The sequence below is a fragment of the Eschscholzia californica genome, unplaced genomic scaffold (assembly GCF_041429995.1).
Source record: "Eschscholzia californica isolate CP2 unplaced genomic scaffold, dmEscCali1.0.p SCAF_6, whole genome shotgun sequence".
Lineage (NCBI taxonomy): Eukaryota > Viridiplantae > Streptophyta > Magnoliopsida > Ranunculales > Papaveraceae > Eschscholzia > Eschscholzia californica.
The window spans coordinates 43,181,221-43,204,277 of NW_028238483.1; the positions used below are offsets into that span (position 1 = coordinate 43,181,221).

Genomic DNA, 23,057 nt, shown 5'->3' on the forward strand with positions numbered 1-23,057 from the left:
ACACCTAATCTACCCGACCAGCCCGAGCCCGAAACTAGTATACCCGTGGGCGCCCATACCCGCCCGATTCCCACTCCTACATCTACGTGTGCAATTCCTGTTGGCTATAAAAGCGGCAGAGTATACGTGGCAGTTTTTTATTACTCTAATAGTTTGGGTCTTTGTCCAAACAAATTTAGACTTTAGAGAGAGAGAAAGAAGAGACTATAAATTGGACGATTTCAGTCTGAAATCTCCGCGCGCACCTTTTTCTTTCTGTTTTCAATTATTTTCAATGGCAGACGAAGAAGAATCGTCGACCGGTTTATACGGAGTTTTACTGAGTCGATTCAGAGATTTAGAAGAGAGTCATTCAGTATTAAGAGACCAGTTAAAAACAGTAGTAAATGAGAAAGAACAGAGAAGAAGAAGAAGAGAATTAGAGGAAGAAGAAGAACAGAGAAGAAGAAGAAGAGAATTAGAGGAAGAAGAAGAACAGAGAAGAAGAAGAAGAGAATTAGAGGAAGAAGAAGAAGAAGAAGGGTCGTCGGATTCGGATGATTCATATTCACATTCAGGTTGGGCTGATCATTTAGAAGGTTTTTTCTTATCAAGAACACCTTATACTAATGTTTTACAGTGTATGGGACACGCTCTTCATATTAGAAGACCTACTGATGGGAAGATCATCTACTGGTAACACCTCATAACCCCCCCTACCCCATTACTTTTTTTTTCTTACTGAATTACAAAATTAAAACATACCCATTATTTTTTTGGTGATTTCTTGATTACCCATGTTCATATTTTGCTTTAATCTGTGATTTTTAGTTCAGTTGTGGATTTTGATGAGCCAAAAGTCTCTAGTTCCAAATAGTTCAATTCTAGATTTGGGGAGCTTGATTCTTCATGTTTTTCTAGTAATGTTTGGTTCCACTAATTTGAAGCTTAAAATCTAGCTAAAGTTGCTTATCAATGAGTTTTCAACTGAGTGAATTGTGTGTGATTGATACAACTAAGGTAGTGTTTACTTTTTCCCATGTTAGATCTGAAATCTGACTCAAGGTCTGAATTGAGTTGTGTTAAATTTTTTATTAAGATTTCGATGGATTATATTGACCTAAAGTAGAATAATGTATCAATGACAATCCAAATAGTCATAATAATCTTATCCAAATTGTATATACTAATTTAATTGTTTTTGTTTTCGAATTTTATAATTACTTGAAGTCACTCTAAATTCATCAAATTTAAGGATGTATATGAATAGTTTAGGGACCTAAATACTTTGGCCTCATGAAGCGATTACGAGTCAGAAGTGGTAGAGATGGAGAGTCAGATTCACAATACTAGTGCTATTGTTGATTAAACTGATAGTAATTCCAGAAAAATGCAATTTCAGGTTCTCTTTTAGATTGTTTTGTGTGGTTTCGTGATCAAACACTAAAGTCTTATTTTATGTCGCATGCAAATTATTAGTTAACCATATATGCGAATCTGTTCTTTCCCGATGAACTTATTCAGTTTGTTTGGGTATTGAAGTGTTGATCAAATGATTATGAGACACTTATCTTCATCCAACTTTACGAGTTCATGATACTTCATAAATTATTCAATCCGTAATTGTTTCTATCTACAGATATTTGTAATTTCAAATGAAAACTACTTGTTTTGCTAGTTTGGTAAGCGTGAAGTGATGTTTGCAAGTGATTATAGGTAAAAAGCTATTCATTGTTTCAGGAACCGTGCAGCAGAAAAGCTATATGGATGGGAAGAGTATGAAGTAATCGGTGAAAGACTTGTCGATTTGCTTATTGAGGATCACATTCATGCATCAGTTGACAGAGTCATTGAGAAGTTGAGCCATGGTCAATCGTGGTCAGGTCAGTTACCTTTTAGGAAAAGAAGCGGTGAGATATTTATGGCGCTTGTCACAAAAAGCCCATTATATGAAGATGATGTGCTAGTTGGTGTTATTACTATCTCAAGTGATGCAGCTATATTTAATTCTATAAAGCCAGAAAACGCAAGAACATATCAAGATCGTGCTGATGTCCACAATAAAGAACGCCGATTTAACTTGAAAAAGATACCGTGGCTTCCAAAGCCACAGATTGCATCATCTGTTTCTAATCTGGTGCTTATGTGCTAAACTAGCATGTCTTTTTTCACTTTTGTCGTCTTTCCTTTTTCTTTTCATAATCGATACTTTTATAAATTTATACTTCTCCTAGTTACTTACGTTTCTTGAGATTTTGATTTGAACAGGCTTCAAAAGTTTTCTCACGGCAACGTGGAGATGATGAAAATGATAACAGTCCTCGGGCGAATGGAAGAAATGTAGTAGAGTTGGGTGAAGCTGAAGATATGGAACCAATTAGGGCCGGAAAACAAGTAAGACTAAAGTTTCGCAAACAGTTTTTGTTTTTCTGAAATCTGAATTGATTTTGTATGTAAAAAACCGAGTTGTTGTATTCTTGTATATCTAATTTAGTTAGATCTTAAGATAAGTCTGCATCTAAAATCAACTACTTTTCAGCTATAAAATATGTCCGTAAAATCTGTCTGGATTGAAAAGGAAGACTTGTTTTAAGATCTAATTTCATCAAAGAGATAAAAATATGCATAAAAATACAGGTTCACTATGTAAAATACACATAATTATGAATCATTTTCAGATTCAGATTGTAAAGGAAAACAAACATATCGTAGTTGAAATTTAGTTAGTTTCGGTCGGTACGAACGTATAATGAATGTTTAACTCTTTTCTGGGACTCAAGCCCACTTTCAGATCTCACATTGATACAATATATACTGAGAAGAACAGTAAACCAGAAGCGGAGTCTCTGCTTCGACCAATTCAGCCTTCCAAAATTGTAATGGGATGGTTTTTGAACTTATTTATCTTTGATGTTTAGTTTCGCTCATATTATTTACTCCCGTGGCGTCTTACTCTGCAGGCAGCAAAATTCCTACAGAAGTTGAATATTGGGGAAGGTGACAAAGAAGAGAGTCAAAGTACTCGAGTTCAAAGTTCGTTTTACTATTCGACAAGCAATGCAGCGGAGAGGGCTTCACGTTATCCAATAGTCTCACAGAAGTCGTCTTTAGAACGTCCAGACTTTCGTACCAATGAATGCGAGTATTCGGATTGTGAGCGAATCAGGAATCCGAATCAATCCAAAAAAGATTCGTGGATAATAAACAAAAAACCCTTAATGGATTCTTGGTTAGCAAGTCAAGAGAGCAGAATGCCCAAAGTTGGAAATTATATGCCTCAATTAGGATCCGAATATTACGAGAAGGATGAATCTGTCCCTGATTTAGATAACTTAGTTGAAGCTTTAGAAGAAAAGTCGAAAATACACGAAAAGCTAGAAATTACACAATCTCCAGCAGTGTTGATCTCGGAAGAGTCCAGTGGTAGTAGTCATGAAAATTTAACGACCAAAGGGGATAAATTCGATTGTGGGATTCTTTGGGAAGACCTACACTTAGCAGAGGAGGTTGGGCAAGGTAAACACTAAGGCTTCTTTTTTTTTTTGCACTCATTCCGGATTCTAGTAATAATTCTAGTAATAAACATCGGTTTACCATTCGTTAAATATGTGGTAATATTTTCTGTTCAAGCCTTTTGGTTCTTTGTGATTGAGCTGCAAAAGAAAAACTAGATTAGGAGTATATGGGATGAGATACTACCTATTAAGGTGCTAAAGTTCAGGCTGTCATCAATTTTTTCTAGATCGATATTTGTTTATCATTTCTTGTTACTTTTCAGGTTCATTTGCCGTGGTATATAGAGCAATTTGGAATGGATCGGTATATATTTTATCTCAATATCTCACTTTGGTGCTTTTTTACTTCCGCTTTTTTGAACGGCGGATAAAGAATGGGTCTTAATTTCCAGGATGTCGCTGTAAAAGTATATATTGGGAGTGAATATCAGGAAGGGACTTTGCTGGACTACAAAAAAGAGGTAACCTTTTAAGATAGACGAGTTATGAAAAGACCTACGGGTGTCTGTTAATCTTGAACGTTAACGTGACAACCTCTGACTAAGTTCTTTATTTTCAGGTTGGTATTATGCAGAGATTAAGACATCCCAACGTGTTACTATTTATGGGAGCAGTATACTCTCCTGAAAGGCTTGCCATAGTGACAGAGTTCTTACCGAGGTAATAAAAATAAAATTTCTCTTATACTTTCTAAGCTAAAAAGCAAAAATTTCTGGGAGTAATTTAGCTAGTTGATTTTGATTGGCCCCACTAAAATATCAATGATACTCGAATTTGATAATCTTCTTAGTAGGCTCTAACATGGGCTGTGCCGACTACATATGGGTGTCTGGTGATCCGTCTAGTGGTGAAAAGTCACATAGGTGTATTTTCGAGGTAGTACTAATGAGCGATGTAATCCGAAGATAGACGATATGTTTATCAGAGATGAAACTGATGACACAATCCAAGAAAATATCAACCCTGGTCTTTAGATGGGATATTCCATAGTAGTGACTAGCCTGTTCATATACATAGCGTAAATAACTACAAAAAGAAAGAGACCAGGGTTAATGGTATATAAAAAATGGACATCGGATATACAAATAGGGCTTAACTTGCCGGGTATGAGGCAAGGCATTTGACAAGAATTAACCCGAGGCCAGCCCTCTATGGTGTTCGGTCCGGAATACGGGAGGTATTGGGGAGCGTTTGCCACCTTGGATCCAAGCTGATCCGTGCAAGGTACCTAGTTTTCGGATCATTTTGACAGTCCCATTTATTGACAGTCCCGTAAAATACAAATTCTACTCCTTTAAATTTCCATATTAACATTTTGTAGTCCATAATCTTTTGTTTATTTTGAGCAGGGGTAGCCTCTTCAAAACTTTACATAAGAGCAATCAAGCATTAGATATCAAACGCCGTTTAAGGATGGCTCTCGATGTTGTGAGTTTTTACATCACTGATTTTTCTTCTCGGGTTTATTTCAGATGAACTTGTGGTATAATTATCACATATCAAACTTCTTACATATTTAGTGATTCTTCTTTAACTAACTTATTACAGGTTAGGGGTATGAACTATTTGCATCATAGAAATCCACCCATATTACATAGAGACCTAAAATCTTCAAACCTACTTGTTGACAAGAATTGGACTGTCAAGGTTGGAGACTTTGGTTTATCAAAATGGAAGCATGCGACCTTCGTTACGGCCAAATCTGGAAGAGGAACGGTGAGAATGGATGTACCTATATCATTCTATCTTCTTTAACTCCAATAATATTAGTTCCTCAAGTTTGTCTTATAGATTTCAGCAACCACGAAATCTAAATTATCGGTATATGACACTGTATTTGTTGGTTAGTTTGTGAAAACCACAAACCGTCCAAGTCGGTTATCCATTTAAATGATCTTAATTTATAGCTTTTGTGTTTAATAGAAGTTCTTTTTTCTGATGTAGCCACAATGGATGGCCCCTGAAGTCCTCCGAAACGAACCATCAAATGAAAAGTAAGATATCATTTGACGGTTCTATAATTGTAACGTTTTTCATCGATTATTTTCTATCGTGCCACTTTGAGTTTTGGTAGAAAAGGGTGTGCATATATTACTGTCGATTAACTATGCGTAACCCATATCATTTATCTACTTCGATGCATAATTTCGCTATCATATTTCCTCCTACTTGAACAGGTCAGACGTGTTTAGTTTTGGTGTAATTCTTTGGGAGTTAGTGACTGAATCAATTCCATGGACACAACTTAACTCTCTACAGGTAAACACTTCTCTCCTACCCACCAAAACCTCAAGGCAGACAATTTTCGCTATTATATATATATTATGAATATTTCCGAACGAAGGGAACTTAACTCGGTTAAAAATTTCAGTTGGGTTTGATATTTCTAGTTTCTTGTTTGAAGGTTGTTGGTGTTGTGGGCTTCATGGATCGAAGACTAGAAATTCCAGAAAGCTTAGATCCTCGACTCGCTTCCATTATCCACGATTGTTGGCAAAGGTAAACTTTTACCGGTCCTGCATGAATTCTCTCTACTTTCTCTTACATTTGTTAATCGAATGAAATCAAACTTATGTTTGTGGTTAAAAACAAGCAGTGAACCTAATTCCCGGCCTTCATTCAAAGACTTGATACCAAGAATGACAGATTTGATTCAGACATTCCCAACTGTGGTACTACGAAAGAGCCCGAGATCTTAGGAAGAGAGGTGTTTTTCGACCCAAATGCTTCTTGTTCCTCGTTAACTCATCGATTTTGAAACAAATAAACGGTCGAGAGGTCTGAAGATCGGTCTTCCTCGTCGGAGCTGTCGGAATGGACCGGAGTTTCTGCTTGCAGTGACGTGTACTGCTGACCTGGCTGCTGCGTAAGCACACTTGACAGCCTGGATAAGTTTGTTTCCGTTTTTGTTGTTGTTGTTGGTTTCTTTTTCTGTGACGTTCTAAAAATCATTGGTTCACCTACGCTATAATTACACCCCACTTACACTTGTCTCTGGAGAACAATAACGACGGTGTTTTTTTTTTTTTTTTTTTTTTTTTATTGTCTGATAAGAATGTTTCTGACTTTATTTGTCATCTCAATAAATTGGCTTTAATCGGTTGATGTGAAAGATAGGACCACATTTGCACCTATCAGATACATATTAGGGTTTGATTAATAAGAAACCATGACAAATAAACATAAACCATCTTTGTCAACTGTAATATCATAGGTTCCCCCAATTTTTACATTTTAGACCTTCTAATTAGTAGATTAATTTAATAATCTTGACTGATATGGGTGAGAAGTCAACAAATGAAATGTGAATGAAATAAAAATGAAATTGGTAGTAGGTAGGAGAATGTCGGCAAATTTGATGAAACACATCAAGTCAAAGAAAAATTCTTGCTTACTTCTTAACCGTTAGATCTCAACTATCCAAACAAACACAAAATCTTGTGTAATCTTGGTACCCATGTGTGGATTTTGTATTTTTTGTATACAAAACAAAACTTATGTTCCATGAGTTTTCATATCACATCTCACGAGTAAGGATACAAAAACTAATGGTATGTTCTAGTAAAAGAAACATGAATAATTGAAAACTAATAGTATGTTTGAGTTTTCTGTAAAAAAACACGATTGATTGCAATCGCCTGACCGACATCTCATGCGAGTAGTCAGTATAAGCTTATAAAAGATAATGGACTCGTCTCAAGCAGACTCAAAACAACACAACTACATAAATTGTTTGTTTTGAACGCTGCAGAGGTTTTCGGTTCCTTTCAAATTGCGCCTGCAGGAATAAATTTTGACATCATCATCGTTATACACTTTGTGGGTACCCGAGTCAGATCGCATTCTTACCTCTAATAAAACGTACGTGTGTAAGAAAATCTCTTTTGTTGAATCAGTCAACAATGAAATTCCGCTCTAGTCTAGGTGAGTGAGCCTCTTTGGTGTGTCAGTGGCAAAAAAGTCAAATAAATACAACTATGGTTATTCTCGTCATTTTAAGTACAAACAAAACGACAAACCACAAATCTTCCAAGGTATGGCGTATAGTAATATTAACAACCGCACGATAACAGCCGTTTAATTTTCTCGAATCATTAACTGATGTTACCTTTCATCAAGTACACCTACTCACGGATTTTAGCCGTTGGATGTTATCGATTTAACCAACAATAACATAGTCAGCAACTGAACTTTCTTGTCAATGTTTTCATCGATGTGACTTGCCCTTATGGCTTATTTTCCATAAGTGAATCCTGACCGTTGATGAAACATCTTAGCCATCAAATAATCATATTTAACCAAGAGAGCACTCAAAAAGTTGTTGTTAGCACCCGAAAGAATACACTATGAATAAACATGACCGACCTGTCCGAATGCCAAAATAAAAGCTCGAATCCGAATAAATACGAACTCTTGTTTTGAATTTCAGACTGACTGATGTGAAGATATCAGCGAACTTGAGTTGCTGTCTTGTCCTAACTTTACTTCAAGAAACTTACCCCGAATTTGATGCTATATAAATATGATAAATTATAACCTAATTTGATTGTTCAGTATTAGATCAAAATACAATTAGTGTTATAGGACTTTTTTTTTTTTGTTGAAAATAGTGTTATAGGACTTGATGAAATGAAATGATTTATTTGGAGCATTCTAGTTCAGATCTTCGTTATCGTTCCACGGGAATTTTAGCGTGATATGGTGATACGAAGAAAAAGAAGAAGACGCGAAGAAGAAAAAAAACAATATCAAGGCAGTAAAAGGGGCGCGCATGGGTGCCGGACTCATCAAAAAAAAAAAAAAGGGGCGCGCATAGGTGCCTGACTCAGGAGTCAGGCCATAGCAGGTGCAAATAGCAATTTGGCCGGGTGCATGTAGGGGCTTTGATAAACAAAACGTGGCGCTTATAAATCCATATGCTGTATAAGTTAAAATACTTCGAATGTAGGAAATCAGTTCATCATTCCTTGTAAATTGTTTCCCTTTTTCTGACCTTTCGTCTCACTCTTACCATATAAAATTCCGTAGAGTTTTATTCCTCACTCTACACATTTCTTTCACTCTCTCTCTCTCTCTCTAGAACTAATGGTTTTGATTACGAGTAATGTCAGTAACTATTTAACAGAAGCGGTTTTCCGGTGAGTCAGTTTATATGGGGAAAACAGCTAGGTGGTTTCGTGGATTATTAGGCGGTAAAAAAGAAACCTCCACCGCCGCAGCTGGTGGCGATGGTGGTGGCGTTACTGATTCGGTAAAGAATCCGGTAAAGAAGAAGAAGAAATGGAGTTTCATCAGATCTTTCAAAGATAAAGACTTAACAACAACAACTTCAACATCAACGTCGGTGAATAATAATAATAATAATAACAATAATAGAAGGAAAGGATCGTATAGAGAGAGTAATTGTTCTTCATCAACAACAAGTTATTCATATATTGATGGAATTGAAGTAGATCCAAATAAACACGCAATAGCAGTTGCAGCGGCCACTGCTGCGGTGGCAGAACATGCTGTTGCGGCGGCTCAGGCAGCTGCTGTGGTGGTTAAATTGACTAGTAGTGGTCGTTCTACCACCACGGCGTATGTTAGCATTTCATCATCAAGTGGTTTGAGAAGAGAAGATTGGGCTGCCCTTAAGATTCAATCCGCCTTTCGAGGTTATCTGGTTAGTTGTTAACATTCCTCTCTCTCTCTCTCTCTTCTCCCGCCATTTATCTTTTCTCCCTATATTACCCCCCAAACTTGACTAAATTTTCAATAATGCCTACTGCTGTTATTTTTTGCCTCATGAAAAATGTGATCCGAAAACGTTTTATCGGCTTCGGGAAACGCGTTATAATCTATTTATATCTGTTTCTGTTCCTATCTTGTGATACTGGATAAAACGTTTTTTTGTGTTACTATTTATGGGTTTTACTTCTGAAACACTTCTTCACAAAAGAACAGGAAATGGAAGATTCTGGATATAGTAATTTCCTTCTTAATCAATCCATTATTGATGATATAAAAGGTTTCATTTTCACGGTCCTTATGGGGGTAACTTGCTAAAATGCGCCATGGGTGTAAGTTTCCCATAACTCAACCCGTGAATCTCTCAACTGTTTCCAAACGCAGAATAGTAACTTCGTTTTGTTTAATTCTGTTACCATGCTTCGCGAGACAAGTTAATAAAATACAACCACTTCGAATCCGACGAGTACAATTTGGTTGACTAGGTCAAAACTTTATCCATATAAAAAATATTTGTTGACCTACTAGAACGTGCGTCAACAAGACCCCACCCACCATGTGATCAGTTATGGACTTAAAAAGGACTGTTGATTTTGACCATACGGCAAACAAAGTTCAACAAAAAAAAAAAAAAAGTACAATCACATGGGTGTGGTTTTGTTGACCTACTAATCTTGTGGGTGAATAGATGCAATGAGGAATGTGAGTACTTATTTTCTGATTAAGTCAGAAGCTAATTCTTGACTTTTATATCTGCAAGGGTAGAGTATATAATAACAAGTTGAGAGGTCTTTGTCTTCTTAAATGTCAGACCTCTGCCTGTTTTTGGCTTATGACAGACTTTTTTAGTGAGAGAAAGTACAGTTGGGTACTTTTTTTTACTTCAAAATTTGAGAACTTTTCCCACCATTTTTAGAGAGCTTGTGGAGTTGTTATTATGTCTTTAAACTTTATGTTAATGATATGTGTTTTAAATTCATTTACTTTAGGAGTATTGATTTAGTACCATTCTTTTTGAAGGGTTCACTTTAAATTATTGAAATTTGGGGTTCAATAGATCTGACCCCTATACTTATAAAGAGGTAGTTGAATTAGATGTCTATTTAGTGCTTAGTAAGACCCACCATGGACCTTCCATGTGATTGGTTTAGTCTATTAAAGTAGGGTAATTACTAAATAACTTCTAATGATCCCTGCAAGCTAGCATGAAACGAAAATTAAAACTCGGAATGGTCCTGATAGATTACTAAAGTAATAACAAAAGCAAAAAATTGAATTTACCCGCAAAGCTTGGGCTGGCCCAATTCCGCAGCAGCCAAAATGCTTGCGTTGGGCCCGATTTTAATAATGGGCACTCGGGCTGGTCTAGAGGCCAACAATGGATGCAGTAGTTGTTATAGTATTCGTAACAAAGTTCAAAACCAAATTCTAGTTATAAAGATTGAAGGTTAGATTTGAATATTATCAATACTAACGCCATTCCATTTCAGGTTTGTATTCTAGCCTTTATGTTTTCAGTTGTTGAAAATTTTAGTTCTTAGTCGCTAAAATATTAGAACACCCCATGTTCGGGTTTATTTCCTAGATATGTATTATAAGATATTGAAACTTTCAGTTTTTAGTTGCTGAATATTGTAGTATAATTTAGTTTTTCTTAATGCTGTTTAATTCTCTTGTTCGAGCATTTCTGACAACTGACTGTGTTATTAAAAGGCAAGAAGAGCATTACAAGCTCTGAAAGGGTTGGTGAAGCTTCAAGCACTTGTGAGAGGTCACATTGTGAGAAAGAAAACAGCTGAGACACTGAAATGTATGCAGTCACTTGTAAGAGTTCAGGCCCGCGCTCGAACTGGCCGGTCCCATAGCCATGTTCCAGAATATCGACATCATCCCAACCTCAAATCATCATTATCTCACCAACCCGTAAGCAAAACCTTTCATCCCAATAATATCTTGCATCAGTGTTCTTCAATTTGTGCTTTTCGTCTATGCATTTCTTTTTATTTATATAAATAAAAATGCAAATTATCCTCTTGTTCGAATAATTGGATGTTGAAGCCAACAAGGAACTCCTGAGCTTAGATTTTAAGTTTATGTGTTTCTTGTTTGATCTTTCTCACGATCAAAAGAATTAGAATTAACAATATCATTTGGTCTTCTTACAGGATCCTGCAACTCCTGAGAAATATGAAAACAGAATCCGCTCGAAGAGTACTAGACATAATCGGCAGTCTCCCCTCAAGGTTTTTCTTTTTGTTTTCTCTGTCTTGATCTTTGTATTCACGAATGAAAATAAAGATTAATTAGGCGATGAAGTTCTTATTCTGCTTGTATATTTGTATCATTTCCAGAGAAACAGCTCAAATTGTACCGGTGGAGACATGGTGGATCAAGAAAGAGTTCAAGTGGGTAGGAATTGGTTAGACCAGTGGATGGATGGGAATTCATGGAACAGAGAGACATTAATAAAAAATGGGCCTCTAGATGATGAAAAGAGTGACAAAATCCTCGAAGTCGATCCAGGAAAGCCTCATTTTAGTTCTTCCAAACTGAAGAATTCCTTCTATTCCCAGCAGACTGTGAATCAAGATCGAAACAGTTATAGTACTACAGGAATGGATTCACCTTCGAAGGACTCAACTACAGCTCAACTTTCAGCTCCAAGTACATCTTCAGGTGAAGTTCAGTCCATTAATCATCGAAGATTTCCTCGAGTAGTTGAAAATGCAGTTTTCTGCACAGCTGAAAATAGCCCACAATTCTACTCAGCTTCATCACGACACGGTAGTGAAAGAAGAGGCCCGTTTACACCAGCAAAGAGTGAAGGTTCTCGAAGCTTCTTAAGTGGGTATTCGGATTACCCAAACTATATGTCTAATACAGAATCATCACGAGCTAAAGTTCGTTCACAAAGTGCACCAAAGCAAAGGCTTGAATTTGAAAAATCTACTTCGATGAAGAGGTATTTGGCTCATGGGTTCGGTGAAGTAAGATCATCAAGTACATCAAGAGGTTCGGCATTGCAAGCCAATTTCACAAGCAAGGCGTATCCTGGTTCGGGTCGGTTAGATAGACTTGGAATGCCAGTTCGTAGTAGTCAGCAGTGAGTCGGATCTAATGGTGTAAACTAAGCGTCAAAAGTCTCTTTTATTAGTTCTTGTTATGTGTTAAGTAATTACAGTTTGTTTTTAACTTAATATTTATGTTCATCTATCTCTGGACAAAGATTATCCTAAAATATTCAGTGCAGGAATTTTGTTGCTTTTAAATTATTATCTTCATAGTTTGCCGTATGTTATATGTCTAGCCGGGATCTCTAACATCTTTGTAGTAAATAACAGAGCCTAGACGGGATAACGTCCGAGCCACGCGATAACGTCGGAGCCACTTACGTGCTTCTAACGACACTTAGTTTCAAAGATAGAACGTCGGCATGGATGAGTTGCTTGTGGTTGCGTCCTTCGTCATTGTTCTTTTTGTTTGTTATTTGACTAAACAACAAAACTAGATTGATCATCATTTTGATTTTTTCAGTGCCTTTTGATATATGAAAATATATATTTCCAAAAGAAAAAAAATTGTTTTCCTCTTACTCCGGCCACTACTTATTCACTTCCCGCCAGCAAGAATCGTCGACGATCCTATTTCTTTCAGATCTTCTTCTTCCACCTCTCCTTTTCTCACCACCACCACCACCACCACCTCTCTCTCTCCCTTTGTCATTCCTCTTCATGATTGCTTCTTTCTAGGGCCCTTATATCTATAATAGCTTTGTAAATGCGATCATTTTGCAATACTAATATTTTATGCCAATCTTGCAAAATCTTAGTCGTGTCATTTCTTGCTTTGCTATATAACTTTACTTACCTTTCATCAAAAAAAAAAAACTTAAGTAACAAAGCCACATGGAAACGTGCACCATTTGGGTGTCTATAGAGTCTTCCCAGACGTTCATGTACCATTATTGTTTTTTTTTTTTTTGTTGAAACCATTACAGGAGGTTGCCTAGAACCCATATGGTGGTGGTTTGTATATAGTTTTCCACACACACAACCTCTTATTAAGTAAAAAGTAGATGAATATTCACCAAGAGCGCATCTGGTGTAGTGGTAACATGGTGTCTGCCGATGGTACAGACCTCGGTTGGGTACAGACCGGGGTTCGAATCCCTGGATGCGCATTTTTGGCAGTTTGAAACACTATCAAGCCTCACCACCTATACCCAATTTAAGATGATGGAGAGGTCTTCTCATTGAAGTGCAAATCCAGAAATATTGAACTTTGATATAAATAAAGTAGTTTATGTAGACTTTATGTCATTTAATTCGGACCTTATCTATAATTTGTCTATTTTGGGTGGCAACAAATGGTTTCGTGGTGTAGTTGGTTATCACGTCAGTCTAACACACTGAAGGTCTTCGGTTCGAACCCGGGCGAAACCATTTCCATTTCTTTTTTTACACACATACATAATCAGAGTCGATTTAAAATCAAAATCTTCTAACAAGTAAATTAGTTCCATGATTATTAAGTTTTCATGTGGTTAAGAATATGAAACACTACTAGTTTCCATTACTAACACTTCTATAATGCTCAACTTTGGAATCTTACAGATCATCTGCTTCCTTTCTCCTTCCAGCATTGATCTTTAGATATCATACCAGTGATATGCGGATCGTCTCAGCTGGTTCAAAAGCGAATTCATTCATTGTGAGGATGGTTTTTTCTTTCATTTACTTTGTGGGTTTCCTTTTTGCAGCTATCATCTCCAAGCTTATGACTACATCTACTGATCCAATACTATCAGCAGTCCAAAATCACAGGTGACATTTTGATTTTACCCGTATGTTTATTTATCATTAAAAATGACTAATTTCTTCAGTCGCTCTCTTTTTTTCCGTTTGGAGATTTTCCCTGACTTAGGATTCCTTGTATATGATAGGTATTACTGCTTCTTGGTGCCATTGACACTTCACGTCCTTGTGCTAGCTGTATATTTCCATTGGCTCAGCAATGAAACTGTTCAAGCATGCCTAAAGCTTCCGTTTATAACTTTGATTTAAACGAGAACCCTCACAAATCTTAGGCAATTCGACGCTGCAGACAACAGCCAGGATCTTCAGACTGTTGGGGTCCCTCCTTATAATTAAAGGACTCCTAGTTGGAATAGGATTTCCCTTATTCCTTGTTTGGGGAAAAAATAGAAACTTCTATTTTTTCAAGCCTAAAAAGGAATTCCTATTTCTATTGGTAAACCTCCTTATTTATTATTATAAATAGGGAATGAAAGGGAAGAGATTATACACAACAACTTCCAGAACAAAGAGAAGTCAGAGAAAGAGAGATTTCTGAAGTGGTTCTTTCAAGAGAGATTGAAAGAGCAAAATATTGGTTTGAAGAAAAGAAGATTATTAATCTTGTGAAGCAATTTAGTTTGTGGTTATCTTCTTCAACCTTTAGTAATCTAGGATTTGTTCAAATTCCTAAGGAGTAAGAGATTTTATTTCTTTGTTTCTTTGTTCAGTTTATCCACCATAGGTTTGGTGAAGAGTTGTCCAAGAGTGTTTCTACACATCTTGAAGAATTGTGTAACCCATTATTTAATTATAGTGGAAGATTTCTGGACTAGGTCCCGTGGTTTTTTACCTTCTAGTTTGGAGGGGTTTTTTTTGCCACGTTAAATAATCTTGGTGTCTCTACTTTTACTTTCGCATCGTTTATCTTCATATTACTGAACAAGTTAATTAGGTTATTTTTCCTAACAAGTGGTACCAGAGCTAAGGTTGGATTTATTTGTTCAAAAATATGGAAGTGAATACTAATCGCATGATTAGTTTAGATGGAGAAAACTACTTGATGTGGAAAGCAAAAATGGAAGATTTGTTATACTGCAAAGACCTAGCTGCACCCATTGAAAATCACGGTACAAAACCGATGAAGATAGATGAAGAAGACTGGAAGGTATTAGATCGTAAAGTTGTTGGATTTATTCGACAATGGGTAGAACCCAGTGTTTTTCATCATGTATCGACGGAGACTTCCGCTTATAGTCTATGGAGGAAATTAGAAGAATTGTATGATCAGAAGACAGCTGCCAAAAAGGCTTACTTGTTCAGAAAGCTAGGAAAATTACAATATAAAGAAGGAACCTCAATTGCTCAACACTTGAATGAGATGAAAAGTCTAGTAAACCAGCTTTCTGCAATGAAGTTAGTTTTGGATGATGAGTTGCAGGCCTTACTTCTTCTAAATTCTTTACCAGATAGTTGGGAGACATTGGTGGTGTCTCTTAGCAATTCTGCTCCTGATGGCATAATGCGTATGAATCACGTAACAGGTAGTTTGTTGAATGAAGAAACTAGAAGGAAATCATCGTCAGATGAGTCTCATTCAGAGGCACTTGTTACAGAAAGACGGGGGAGAGGTAAAAGTAGAAAACCTCATAACCGTGATAAGTCAAGGGGGAGATCAAAACCAAAGAAAGAAGTTAGATGTTTTGGTTGTGGAAAAATGGGTCATTACAAGAGTGATTGCAGGAACCCAAAGAAGGAAAATAAAAAGGATGATGAAAAACAAGATAATGTTGCGGCAGTTGCCTCAGGTGATGACATTATCTTACTCTCAGGTTGTGAAGAGACTTGCTTAAGTATGGCTGAGTCAGAACCAGAAACGACATGGTTGGTTGACTCAGGTGCTTCGTATCATGCTATTCCATGTAAGGATTTCTTTAACTCTTACAGAACTGGTGACCTTGGCAAAGTGAGGATGGGAAACTTAGGTTTCTCAAAAATCGTAGGAATTGGAGAAGTGAAAATTGAGACGAGCACAGGGAGTACATTGATTCTTAAGAATGTGAGGCATATACCAGATCTTCAATATAACCTAATCTCTACCGGAGTATTAGATGATGAAGGGTACCACAGTCACTTTGGTGATGGAAAGTGGAAGCTCACAAAAGGGTCAATGGTGATAGCAAGAGGGAAGAAGTGTTGTACTTTATACAGAACTCAAGTAAAACTGTGTAAAGGAGAATTGAATGCAGTTGAAAAAGATTCTTCCACTGATCTTTGGCATAGAAGACTCGGGCACATGAGCGAGAAAGGACTTCAAATCCTTGCTAAACGACAAGACTTACCGAACGTAAAAGGTATAAATTTAAACACTTGTTCTCATTGTTTAGTAGGAAAGCAACATAGAGTATCCTTTCAAAGGAATGCATCTGAAAGAAAATCCAGTGTTTTGGAGCTTGTTTATTCTGACGTTTGTGGACCTTTAAAGGTCAAAACACTTGGTGGTGCTTTGTATTTTGTTACTTTTATAGATGATGCTTCCAAGAAAGTTTGGGCATATGCCATAAAGACCAAAGATCAGGTACTTGCAGTTTTCAAGAATTTCCACAACATGGTAGAACGGGAGACAGGAAAATCATTGAAGTGCATTCGCACTGACAATGGAGGAGAATACATCGGGTCGTTTGAAGAGTATTGCAAAACCCATGGTATTCGACATGAACAGACAGTTCCCAAAACCCCACAACAAAATGGTGTAGCAGAACGCATGAACCGCACGATTATGGAGAGGATCAGATGTATGCTCTCAGAAGCAAAGCTGCCTAAAAGCTTCTGGGGTGAAGCAATGCGTACTGCATGTTATCTGATTAATTTATCACCTTCAGCACCATTAGATGGAGATGTAGCTGAGAGAGTGTGGGCTGGGAAAGAAGTCAGTTATGAACACTTAAGGGTGTTTGGTTGCAGGGCTTTTGTGCATATACCTAAAGATCAAAGAGCAAAGCTTGATGATAAAGCCAAGCAATGCATCTTTTTAGGGTATGCAGATGAGAAGTTCGGATACAGGTTATGGGATCCAGTCGATAAGAAGATTATTAGAAGTAGAGATGTGGTATTTCTTGAAAATCAAACTATTGAGGACTTTGGGAAAGTTGAGAAGCATGAGAATCATAGTAATGATCTCATTGATCTAGATCCACATATCTCTTCTAAGGTTATGCATGATAATGCAGGTGAAGAACAAAATCATGAAGATGAAGCTCATGAAGATGTTCCTATGGGTGATGATGTTGAGCAGGAAATGGAAGTTCAACATGAACCACCAGCTGAATTGAGAAGATCGACTAGAGATAGAGCACCATCTACCAAGTATCCTCCACACGAGTATGTGATGGTTACAGATAGTGGAGAACCACAGTGTTATGAAGAAGCCATAGATGATGAACACAAGAAGGAGTGGTTGAAAGCTATGCAAGATGAGATTGAATCATTGCATAAGAACAACACTTTTAAGTTGGTTGAAAAACCTAAGAATAAGAAAATTCTTAAAAATAAGTGGGTTTTCAAAATCAAAACCGAAGAAAGAAATTCACAACCACGGTATAAGGCACGCCTAGTGGTGAAAGGATTTGGGCAGAAGAAGGGTATTGATTTTGATGAGATTTTCTCTCCGGTGGTGAAGATGTCCTCGATACGGTTAGTATTGGGATTGGCTGCAAGTATGAACCTAGAAATTGAACAACTAGATGTCAAGACCGCTTTCCTTCATGGTGACTTGGAGGAAGATGTGTATATGGAACAACCAACTGGGTTTGAAGTTAAAGGTAAGAAACACTTGGTTTGTAAGTTAGAGAAGAGTTTATATGGGCTGAAACAAGCACCAAGACAGTGGTACAAAAAGTTTGAATCATTCATGAAGGATCAAGGGTATCACAGGACGGCTTCAGATCATTGTGTTTTCGTTCATAAATTTCCTGATGGAGATTTGATTATACTTCTACTTTATGTTGATGATATGTTGATTGTTGGTCAGGATGCTAATAAAATTAGCAGGTTAAAGAAGGAACTAAACAAGTATTTCGATATGAAAGACTTGGGTCCAGCAAAACAAATTCTTGGCATGCATATCTCTCGTGATAGGAAAGCTGGAAAACTTTGGCTATCACAAGAAAGATACATTGAGAAGGTTCTAGAAAGGTTCAATATGGACAAGACAAAACCAGTGAGTTGTCCATTAGCCAGTCACTTCAAGTTGACTCGTGATCAGTGTCCATCAACTAGAAGTGAGAAAGAAGAAATGGAGAAAATTCCTTATGCTTCAGCTGTAGGAAGCTTGATGTATGCAATGGTGTGTACAAGACCGGACATTGCATTTGCAGTTGGAGTAGTAAGCAGATTTCTTGCTAATCCAGGCAAAGAGCATTGGTTAGCAGTGAAGTGGATTCTGAAGTATCTTAGAGGTACGTCTAAAGCTCGTATATGTTTTGGTAATGATAAGCCAGTATTAGTCGGTTACACAGATGCAGACATGGCAGGAGATGTAGACTCTAAAAGGTCCACATCAGGCTACTTATTTACACTTTCAGGGGGAGCAGTGTCATGGCAATCTAAATTACAAAAGTGTGTAGCTTTATCTACTACAGAGGCAGAATATATTGCCATTACAGAATGTTGCAAGGAGATGTTATGGATGAAGAGACTGTTAGAAGAACTTGGTATGAAACAAGATAATTATGTTATTCATTGCGACAGTCAGAGTGCCATCCACCTCAGTAAGAATTCTAGTTTCCATTCCAAGTCCAAGCATATAAATGTGAGATACCAGTGGATCCAAGATGTTCTTGAAGAAAAGGTGTTGAAGATCGAGAAAATCCATACTGAAGACAATGGTTCAGATATGATGACAAAACCATTACCCAAAGGCAAACATGAGCTATGTAGCAGTGTTGCAGGTTTGGGGGTGGTAGGTCCCTCTTCATAAGTCGGGAGGGGGAGTTTGTTGGGGTCCCTCCTTATAATTAAAGGACTCCTAGTTGGAATAGGATTTCCCTTATTCCTTGTTTGGGGAAAAAATAGAAACTTCTATTTTTTCAAGCCTAAAAAGGAATTCCTATTTCTATTGGTAAACCTCCTTATTTATTATTATAAATAGGGAATGAAAGGGAAGAGATTATACACAACAACTTCCAGAACAAAGAGAAGTCAGAGAAAGAGAGATTTCTGAAGTGGTTCTTTCAAGAGAGATTGAAAGAGCAAAATATTGGTTTGAAGAAAAGAAGATTATTAATCTTGTGAAGCAATTTAGTTTGTGGTTATCTTCTTCAACCTTTAGTAATCTAGGATTTGTTCAAATTCCTAAGGAGTAAGAGATTTTATTTCTTTGTTTCTTTGTTCAGTTTATCCACCATAGGTTTGGTGAAGAGTTGTCCAAGAGTGTTTCTACACATCTTGAAGAATTGTGTAACCCATTATTTAATTATAGTGGAAGATTTCTGGACTAGGTCCCGTGGTTTTTTACCTTCTAGTTTGGAGGGGTTTTTTTGCCACGTTAAATAATCTTGGTGTCTCTACTTTTACTTTCGCATCGTTTATCTTCATATTACTGAACAAGTTAATTAGGTTATTTTTCCTAACACAGACGTGTCAGACCACTCGGACTCCATTTTCTGCAACATGAATCTTATTTTTGTACCCTGGTTTCTACAATAATCCGATTTCAAGGAAATAATAATCAGTCAACTGAAACGACTTGATTTGGCTATACTGTTTTTATATCTTCCACCTAGTAAAAGTTTTCCTTCTTAAGAAAAAAGTCATTTTTATGGTAGTTTTCAAATCAAAATGCTAAAAAAATGGCCAAAACAACTTAAGAACCCCAAAACAATAGAATCATTCTATTGTGTATTAGTTTCAAGTACAACATGTAAACATCACAAATGAAAGAATATAACATAGAAGAATAAGAAAATAGGAACCCTATTGATTTACACAGCCGGAGAAAACCCACGTCTGGAAGAACTTCGTATCGATCAATTATTGCACTTCCATCTCGAGGTCTTCACACAGCTAAGATAATGACACCAACTACAATGATCGTTTCCATTTTCCCCTCGGAATAGCATCACAAGACCCATTGTTAATCTGCAAGTTCGAAACGGAAGAGTGAGGAAATAAGAAATGATAGTTAAAACTATTGAATAAAGGGGTTTAGGCTTTGATAGTATAGCTTACCCAACAATCAGCAAAACAAGAGCAAGAATAGCGAGTACGTATTGACAGATCTTGTATTTAGATTTTCCACGAACACCAGAAGGATGGTTTTGGATCCAACCGAATTGGGGTCGAATTAGCAAAACAAATCCGAGAAGAAACCCCGTCAAGAACCCACCAATATGTGCAAAATTATCAACATGAGGCAGTAGTCCAACAGCTAAGTTGATGAGAATGATGAACACGAGCGTAAACAAAGCAGCAAGCTAGAGGATGGAGAGTATAAGGGGTTGTCAAAACGTGGTAATCGCAGTTCAAGTTTATGTTAATGTATATTGAAGAAAAGGATTGTTCGAGTTTGGAACACGGGTGTAACCTCGGAATCAGGTATAGTTAGAAGTTACCTTATTGGCATAAATACTCCAGTTTGTGATGAGTTCTGAAAGCATTGCTCCGAGAAGTCCAAACAGAGCACCAGAGGCACCAACTGAGATATTGTTTCTGATAAAAAGAGTAGAAAGTATGCTTCCACCGAACCCAGACACGAGATAAGTTATCCCAACCAATACTGCAATAGAGGCCCAATATGGGTGTTAATTGCTAATGAAATTATTACAAACACAAAATTTGGATCAACGAGATAAGTTTATCTTTTTGAGAAATGTTTTGTGCCCGAATCTTGTCATCCTGACTATATACTTTCTTTTTCTGAATATTTGTTTTAGACCTCAATGATTCAAACTCGAAAGTCAAAACTGTGCCATTAGTGCATTGAGTAGGAAACCGAGTAACCACTAAGTGATTATAGAATTCTCTTTCCTTTTTGTTTTTCCGTTCCCATTCTCATTCTAGTAAAAGAAGATAATCAACAATTGAAATGGGAAATAGAAAAACTTACTAAAGCCAAATTGTTGTTCGAGACGAATTCCAATGATAAAGAGACTCAACATGTTCGCAACCAGATGAACGATACCCGCATGCAACCACATGCAAGAGAAAAGCCTCCAACCTTGATGCCCATGAACTACTTTGTTCCACTCAAGAGCACCCAACTTGTCCAATCTGTGAAGGTTTGTGGTGAGAAATTAGAGACAATCAGCATTGATTTCTGAAGCAATAGTGTTCTTAGAATAAGTACGTCTTTAAAAAAAATAGAACTAGCATTTTGAAACGAATTATATGAAAGTGTCACAGCGATGCCTAGACCTAAATCAATTACAAAAGCTCCAGTGGAGCTTCTCCAAGGAAAGCAATGGACTTAAATTTGAACTAAAGGTCCATGGTAACAAAACATAGAAATCTCTTTTGGATCGTCAACCCGTAATGACTACAATTGAGATAACCTGTAAATCGTATAAGCGAAATAGGACAATGTTTCAATTAAATCCTAGAGAAAAACAAGAAATAAGCCAAGACCAATATTGAAATTAGCCAAAAGAATGCCCTATAGAATGGGATGTAGTCAACGAATTATCAAAATTTCTTCTTCTATAACAATGTGAGTGTAGTCACCAAAATCAAAACAAGAATATAAATACACAATCTCAGATTTTCATTCAACCATTCTTCATATATCTTGGAATATCTTCAAGTATCTTAAACTCTTCTTGTTCGTCGGATCTCGTCATCTCGATCCGCAACATATATCACGTACTACACACTTATCTCAACACTAAATAAGAAAACTAAGTCAATAACCATACTAAAATTAGCACAAAAGTTAACTACAAATATTAATTAGTCAATGCTCATAGTTTCATGGTCAAGCAAGATTACCAATCTAATCTATACCAAAATCATATGACATATAAGAATCAAAGAGCAGAATTTTGAACCCTAACTAACATCAATCACCCCATTTCAAAAAAACCTCTAAAAATAAAAAACCCACATACCCAAACTCAATAAATTGAACAATCAAAACCTAAGAAAACAAAAATTAGAGAAATAGGTATTAAGGAATAATGACATACGTAGCAGAAGATGGACCAAAAAGGGGATTCTCTCTCAAGGGTTGAAATGAAAATCTTCCCAAGGACCTAGCAACACAGTGGCGTTCACCTGATAAATTGTTCCTAGGGCAATCATTTATATACATAGAAACTATGAACATAATAACATTAGCCACAACAAATACTGGAATCAACCATGAAGTCCATCCTTTCTCTGAAGTCTCTTGAAAATATGAAGATGATGCTGATGTATGTGAAGTTGCTGAGTGTGGGTAGATGTTGTTGTATGCTGATGGTCCTCTGTTCTTTGATTCTCCTCTCTCTACATCCATTTTCTCTCTCTCTCTCTCTAGAAATGAACTTTCTCTCTCTAAACTAAAGATGGCTGATGGGTTGGTTTCTTTTCTTTTCTTATAAAGCAAATAACTGAAGAAAAGAGTGGAGTACAAGGTAGTCGGCAAAGACTTACAGGGAGTTATCAAATTAATTTTAATTAATATTTGGATCTCTTTTGGATATTTTATTTACATGTAGATTTTTTTTCTTTTTTTTAAATTGACTACGTCACTACGGTGTAGTATAGTCATTATAATAGTGTTGATACATCAAATTTAACAAAAACAGGCCTAAAGCACAACTAAATTTGAGATTATTTATACCTTAATAATCTCAAATTCAACAACCCAAATAATCCACTTCATCTGGGGATCGAACTCGAAATCTCGAAGAACTTTTGGGGTATAGGTCAACACTTTAAACCAGTAACCAAATGTTGACACTTACATGAAGATCTTTACTCTCCCACATATTGTACCTGAAAACCTAGAAATACATCACGTTTATGACCATTATAGCCCTAAGATTTTGTTGATGGTCTAACG

General features: G+C 36.7%; 3 protein-coding genes and 1 non-coding gene across 6 annotated transcripts; 3 read left to right on the forward strand and 1 right to left on the reverse strand.

Annotated features, from left to right (window-relative positions):
• Nucleotides 1–145: 145 nt before the first annotated feature.
• LOC147535273 (serine/threonine-protein kinase EDR1-like) lies at nt 146–6,606 on the forward strand. Of its 3 annotated transcripts, none has more exons than XM_086649170.1 (14): nt 186–675; nt 1,720–1,862; nt 2,248–2,373; nt 2,760–2,855; nt 2,940–3,495; nt 3,758–3,798; nt 3,887–3,955; nt 4,054–4,154; nt 4,844–4,922; nt 5,043–5,210; nt 5,439–5,488; nt 5,672–5,753; nt 5,899–5,993; nt 6,091–6,606. In XM_086649170.1, the coding sequence occupies exons 2-14, from the start codon at nt 1,845–1,847 to the stop codon at nt 6,191–6,193; spliced, it is 1,584 nt and encodes a 527-aa protein (XP_086505296.1). In that variant the 5' UTR covers nt 186–675; nt 1,720–1,844; the 3' UTR covers nt 6,194–6,606. The 3 variants fall into 3 exon arrangements, with proteins under 3 accessions (XP_086505294.1, XP_086505296.1, XP_086505295.1); XM_086649169.1 differs by having other exon boundaries at nt 204–675; nt 1,720–2,116; XM_086649168.1 differs by lacking the exon at nt 2,760–2,855 and having other exon boundaries at nt 146–675; nt 1,720–2,116.
• A 1,823-nt stretch (nt 6,607–8,429) lies between these two features.
• LOC147535274 (protein IQ-DOMAIN 24-like) lies at nt 8,430–12,493 on the forward strand. Its single transcript, XM_086648144.1, has 4 exons — nt 8,430–9,159; nt 10,938–11,147; nt 11,390–11,467; nt 11,576–12,493. The coding sequence occupies exons 1-4, from the start codon at nt 8,647–8,649 to the stop codon at nt 12,329–12,331; spliced, it is 1,557 nt and encodes a 518-aa protein (XP_086504270.1). The 5' UTR covers nt 8,430–8,646; the 3' UTR covers nt 12,332–12,493.
• Nucleotides 12,494–13,592: 1,099 nt separating this feature from the next.
• Nucleotides 13,593–13,666, forward strand: TRNAV-AAC (transfer RNA valine (anticodon AAC)). The gene has a single exon. It is a non-coding gene; the product is annotated as a tRNA-Val (tRNA).
• A 6,214-nt stretch (nt 13,667–19,880) lies between these two features.
• On the reverse strand, nt 19,881–22,611 carry LOC147535276 (RHOMBOID-like protein 2). The gene is made up of 5 exons (XM_086649087.1): nt 22,198–22,611; nt 21,123–21,286; nt 20,629–20,792; nt 20,246–20,490; nt 19,881–20,155 (listed from the first exon to the last, which is right to left on the reverse strand). The coding sequence occupies exons 1-5, from the start codon at nt 22,506–22,508 to the stop codon at nt 20,044–20,046; spliced, it is 996 nt and encodes a 331-aa protein (XP_086505213.1). The 5' UTR covers nt 22,509–22,611; the 3' UTR covers nt 19,881–20,043.
• Between the last annotated feature and the right edge of the window lie 446 nt (nt 22,612–23,057).